General features: G+C 40.2%; 1 protein-coding gene across 1 annotated transcript in view; it reads left to right on the plus strand.

Moving 5' to 3' along the window:
- Window positions 1-3,260, plus strand: part of BEND6 (BEN domain containing 6) — an 8,896-nt gene extending 5,636 nt beyond the window's left edge. The window contains exons 5-6 of the mRNA XM_008940038.1: window positions 361-499; window positions 2,996-3,260. Of these exons, the coding sequence (XP_008938286.1) occupies window positions 361-499; window positions 2,996-3,260 (404 nt within the window). The remainder of the gene's footprint in view (window positions 1-360; window positions 500-2,995) is intronic.
- The last annotated feature ends 3,301 nt before the right edge of the window (window positions 3,261-6,561 follow it).

Consider the following 6,561-nt stretch of genomic DNA (forward strand, 5'->3'; position numbering starts at 1 on the left):
GACATCACCTACAAATGACAATTAATGAACAAAGCCTATAAGATTCAGAGGCATCAGGACTGACAAGGATAGGAAAAGGACTCTCTGATCAAGAACAGAACAAAGGAAGCAAGATGAGCAAACCCAAATCACTCCAGGAAGCCCTTGTGGACCTGGGGTTCCCTTTTGAGTCCACCAAGAGAAAAGCAAGGGCTGGCATGTACAAAATCTATGAAGTAGTGTGTGAAGACAGCAAAGTAACCAGAGCTGAAGCTGAAGTAGCTGGAAATTTCAAAGATGCAAGAAATGCATTTGAGACCACATATCTGGTGTTTCCCTGATTTGGAGTCTTCATAAATATATAATCTCTTTATTTTTCAGGAATCACAAAACAGTTGTTTCCAAACACAGATGATGCCTTAATTAGGCGAATGATGGGACAAAAACTGAACAATTGCACCAAGAAGCCAATTTTAAGCAAAGATCTTAACTCAGGTGCTTTTCAGAAGCATAGCTTTTGGTAAGTCTTGGGGGAAAAAAAAAAAAAGTATCCTGCAATGTGTAATTCCATATGCGTGGTAACAAAATCTAAAAACAATCTTAAAATTACCATGAAGATGCCTGTTCATATATGGATGGACAAGTTGATTTCGGGTTATTTAGGTTATTTTCATAACCTTATACAAAAAGTGCATCATACAGAAACAGTCCAGCTTCACATTACAGCACAAAAAAAGTTGCTCATTCTAGACAAAGCAACACAAGGCTATTGAATTATTGGAAGAGAATACAGAAGTAAACACATGGAGTTACTTTGATCGATATATCATTCTATATTGGGCATCATTTTATATTGGGCATTATATACTTTTCTGTAGGCTTTCCAGAGACCACCCAATTCTATTTTCATTTCATATCACCTGTTGTGCCTCAATTAACCCACACATGAAGATAAGGAAAATCACACCCCTTTGGTAGTACTAATAAAAGTACTGTAAGGAGAGCTAAATGGGCACTCTTTTACCACCAGAAGAGTCTAAGTTATTGGGGCAGAGAAATTATTAAATAACATCTTCCGTATTATGGGCATTCTTACCTTGTGAACGAGACTGGTCTAAAACTGCTGAACTCATCCCCATCATTACTGAAGTCAGCTATTGGATGGCACTGTTTCCTCATATACCAAATGTACATGTCACGGAATAGTTGAAGTTGGGAGGGGTCTCTGTAGATGAGCTAGTCCAACTCCCACTGCTCAAAGCAGGGTCACATGGACTAGGTAGCTTGGAGCCACGTGCAGTTTGGCTGAGTATCCCCAAGGATGAAGATTCCCCAGACACTCTGGGCAACCTGTGTTAGTGCTTGGTACTCCTCACAATGAAGAAGTGTTTCCTCACGTTCACACAACACGTGTGTCTCGGTTCCTGCCCATTGCATCTGGTGCTGCCATTGGGCACCATCTTCTTTACAACCTTCCACCACTTATTAATACACACAGATAGGATCTGCTTGAGCCTTCTTGAGGCTAAACAGTCCCATCACTTTCAGCATCTCCTCAGGAACAGTAAGAGATTAAAATCAGTGAAACAGGGAAAACAGATTTGTCCTTATTTAAACTTTCCATACTGAAGTAATATTGTACTTCTTCCTAGTTCAGTTATCTCATGCATGTTTTAAAATCTGTATTTTTAATTATAAGACACTTCATAAAAACAAACAAACAAACAACACAACACAACACCAAGATATTTGAGTATGTTACAAAAAACAATTTTTTGAAAAATAGCAGTGCTTTGCTACTAAAATTCCTCTCTAAGCCACATGGTAGTGCTCCATGGACCACCAGGGGTCTATGAACTACTACTTGAGAAATACTCAGGCAATATCTGTTGGAAGAATCCACATACACAAGTTTTCCCATCTGGAAACAATAAACAAATGCACCAGCCTGCTAAAATACAGTTTACTATGTTAATGTTTTTCTCCTAGACATGAGAAGGCTTCCTAAAACAAATGTCCTCTGTTTTGTAACATACAGTGTGCATTGATTCACTGAAGTATTTTCCCTTTTCCTTGACACTGGGGGTAAAAATAACAGCACAGAAACACAAACCCTGTCTTCTTTGAAAGTATTAAACCTTAAATATTTTGTGTTTTGAATTCTTATCTTCATCAGATGCATCCATAAATTTTGCTAATTCCTGAGGCTTCTCATGTACAGACACAATATTCCAGAAGCTTTGATGGAAGGATCTTGAGATAGCATTATAACAATCCTAGGTTGCTTTTTATTACTGCCTATAGACCTTTTGATTTAAACTTGGTTATTTATATATTTATCTGAAAAATGTATTTATTTCTGTTATCGACAAATGCTTACATAAAATCCAGTCCAACATCCACTGAAAACAATGCAGATATTTTCTGCATAGTCTCTCTTGAATGGATGCTTTTTAGAATGCATTTATAATGGATTTATTATACATGTTCAGAATTTCCTCACTGTAAAAGCATTTAAACACCTTATAAGTAGTCAGGATAACAGTGGTGATTCCTTTAACTCAGATGACACAAATTTTCACTCTAAGAAATTTAGAAGAATTTAAAAGTGCTCATAATTTCACTGTTAAACCTTCAGTTCACCTTGCAATGATATACGGAGAGGGGTCAAGAGAAAATCCTGTTGTGGAGTACCCTTAGTAACAACTTACACACAAGTTACCTTTAAAACTAGTGATACTGCAGGTTTCTCCTCCCTTGCTGCTCCTCCTTCCTTGCCCACCTCCTCACCTTTCCCCAGAATACAATTAGGATTCAAGAGAAGGAATTCGGAGTCAGATCCAATGAGACAGAGAAGTCACCACCTCAGGTCCCTAAGACTCACATGAAACCAGGAAAAGGGAATATGCAAAACTCATTAACTAGCTAATAAACTCTGCTGGTCAGAAACAAAGAACAGCGGTAGCTGCACATTTAACATCAGTATCTCAAGCTTAGTTATAAATTGTCTCAACAGTGGTTCAACAGCTGCTCCTCAGGGCATCATCTCTTCGGCTGTTCCTCCCAGCACCCAAGACCAGCAGGATGATGATTCACCAGCTGCCAATGCACAAGTTCAGCAAAGTGACAGCCGTCAGACTCCTCCACCTCCCACCCCACAAGGTCAGCAGGAGTGTTTCAAGCCCACTTCCAAGGTGGAGTCTCAACTCGCCAGAAGCTCACCAGCGCCCTCTCCCAACCACGGTTGTGGACAGGATCTCAGGAATTCAGACAACAAATAACAGAAGGTATTTCATACCAGGTTAAGGAGTAGTATAACATAAAAAAGAAATAATATCTAAATGGGCCTAGCAACAGTGGACAGAGATACTGCAAGCAGAATAGAAGCCTGAAAACCATTTTCTCAAACAAATGAAAATCCCACAGCCTACAAAAAAAAATGAAAGCGTATTAATATCTTTGGCTTTAAGATATTATTAAATATATGCATGTTATGCACTAATAAAAAAATATAAACTTGTTCTGAAGAATTAAGTAGACTTCCCCTTAGCTAGCAAAAAGGCATTCTTTCAAGTAATACCAAAAGAATGTATAAGAGCAACCTTAATCCCCTTGCTTTCACCTTGACAGCTGATGGCAAACTGCTTTACCGATCAGAGAAAGCTATTGCATATTAATACAAAAAAGATATAGAGGTATGAAAACAGAATAGAGAAATTTCCTAGTGAAATGAAGACTATGGCCAGCACAGGGTTAGAAAGTACAGGACCACATGAGCAGAGAAGAAGAAATAAAATAGATATTTAAGGATGCTGTCAACTTGGAAGGAAGAAAACATTCTCGGGGCAATGAAACTACAGCTCTCAAGACGTCTGCAGGAAAGAAGTGGCTTGTTTTTAACCCCTGAAAGCTGGAAAGGCCATGAAAGAAGCCATGGGCCCTCTTAGCTCAGGGAATAGTCCCCCAGGATAGCCTGTTTGGTTGTGGAGGCCACAGCTTCTCTGCCAGGCCTTCTGCTGCTGGTACTTGGCTGGTTTGGCAGCTGTCACTCTCCCTGCCTGAACAGCAGGCCCACAGGATAAGTGTGCCTGATCCCTCCAGCCGGGAAACGGAGCCAGTCTCCTGGAAGAGACTAGTGAAGGGCCCAGTCACCAGCCTGTACTCCCTGTGCTTTGAGTTTGGTGTGCTGCCTCCTGCTCAGAGAGGGTGGACAGGTGGAGCATTCCTCATGGTACTGGGACGTCCCAGTAACTGGGCACTTCCTCCTGAGATCCGACACCACTTGTCTCAGGGAGCAGCCAGCAGTCACACCACCTGTAATTCCCTGAGGAAGAGGAGGAGGGAAGGTACATTTTTTTTCCTTCCTGAGTGTTTCCAGGTTTGCAGTGTGCCAGTAGCACTGGAAGGAGAGAACACGTGCATTATAGCTTTTGTGCTTGAGTGTACTTCTCCCAGAACAGAGAGTACTAATAGCTAAATCTATTTCATAGGAGGCAAGCAAGCAATTGAGGATTCACAATAAGAAAAAAAAATTTAAAAAATCATGAAGTTGAAGAAGTTTAGCTTGATTTGAGGAGAATTTCTGTAACTCAGGAGAGCTGAGTTACAGAAATAAATCAGCAATAGTATTAGGGTGAATGCTAGGAAAAAAAATCTGAAGATAAGGTTAGTGGCCAAATACCTCTGAAGGGAAGTGCTGCAAACCTAACTGTACCAGGACAATGCACTAATAAAATGCACCATGGAGAAGACTTCTGTGGGGCTGGGGAATGCATTTAGTGGTCTGCTAGCTTTCTTCATCTTTCCTCTCTATCAGTTCCTTGCAGATAGGATCAGGGTGAAAGCAGGTATGAAATACGATATAACTTCTATCTCATGTTATTAACTACCATCTATAAAATGTAACAGAAAGATATTTGCTATCATGTACATTTTGTATATGGAATTGTATTTACAGCATATAAAAATGTATATAGTTAATCATATTTTTGAAGCTACTTTCTATCAAATAAAAGGAAATATTACTATGTCTTAGTTCTATTTTATTGTCCTCACTATCTTTTGTACTTTTGCTTACATCAGCCTCTGTTGTACATTCTAACGTGTAAGGCTGGGTTGTTTTCTCTTGCTCTTTTTCTTTAATATCTGTTCTGAAGCCAGTTTCTGTAAAGCTCCTAATTTTTAGCTGGGGAGGGGGTTGGAAGCCACCTCACAAAGGCTTTCTAACCGTGAAGTTGTCACAGCTGACACTGGACAGCTGCAGCTGTTCTGCTGCTTGGGGGTGTAGAAGCACTTTGGCAGGTACAGGGAGTCAAACGTGGGCGGCTGGTGCAGCTCTGCAGATCATGCTGTGCTGTCTGCTTTGCTGTTCTGCTGACCAGCAAACTTCTCAAAGGAAAACCAGTGGGGCTGGCAGCTCACCACAAAGTGTGAAGGAGGATTTTTGTGGTAGGGTGTAGGGCCTTCTCCCAAGCATAGGCCAGAGAGAGAGATGGGTATTCTGGACAAAAACAACATAGATAAGGAGATATTTTAATGTTTAACCAAAGGGTAAAGAGGCAGAAAGCTGTGAAGAGACAGTTCCTTCCTCTGTCCTAAAGTATAGAACTGATGTTATACCACTTGATAAAAGAAGATAAAATAGCTTTATACAAGTACATAGTTAACAGAAAAGCTAAACTCCTTGCAGTATGACCAGAAAGGAAGAAAATATGACTGGTTTTCCAAAATGACCCTGACAAACTCTGAGAATACAGAACTGAAAACTTACATGATCACAGATTAGGAACTTCAGGAGTAAAAGGAAGAGGAAAGCAGAACAGTCTAATGCTGCTTCTCTGAAAATTTGCATTAAAATCAAAATTATTCAGTGATGTACAAATGTGTATTGTCAAGAAGTGTAAAATTCTTCTGGTATGAGTGACAGAGGACACATTATTTGCATTATGCAAAATTGGAGAAGGCTGATGGGTACTGCAGGAAAAAAAATTAACAGCAAGATGACTGTACAGCATTTACTCCCTGGGGATTTAGTACTGGAAAGGTGGTAATACCAAAATTAATAATATGAACTGTTTGTTTCTATTACTGCATTTAGATCAAATTTTAAGATTACCAGGGGAAAGAATTTGATCACTGTTTATTGTGACTCACTCAGTAAGGACACTTGTTTTCTAAGGAGGGAATAGTATTTTCTGCTGGAAATACAACACAACAGAAAGGAAGCAGCCTAGGAGGTTTCTGGAGTGTGTGGAAGATAAATTCCTGACACAGTGGGTAAGTGAGCCTACCAGTCTGTCCCCATGTGTCATAAGATGACCTGCCTAGCTGAACAGGGAGCTTTTGTTTGGACTTGGGGGAAAAAAAGTTTACCACCCTTGGAAGAAGGGGCAGGCTGCTCAAGAAGAGCACCGGGATCTAGTTAGGTCATGCAGAGAGAACATCAGAAAGGCAAAAGTCCACCTAGAGCTCAACCTTGCCACTGGTGTAAGAGATAATGGAAAAGGCTTTTACAAATACATTAACAACAAAAAGAGAGCCAAGGATCAGTGCCACTATTGGATGGCAGGGGGGGAATCATGA

Source organism: Merops nubicus, unplaced genomic scaffold, assembly GCF_000691845.1.
Source record: "Merops nubicus isolate BGI_N331 unplaced genomic scaffold, ASM69184v1 scaffold13925, whole genome shotgun sequence".
Classification (NCBI taxonomy): domain Eukaryota; kingdom Metazoa; phylum Chordata; class Aves; order Coraciiformes; family Meropidae; genus Merops; species Merops nubicus.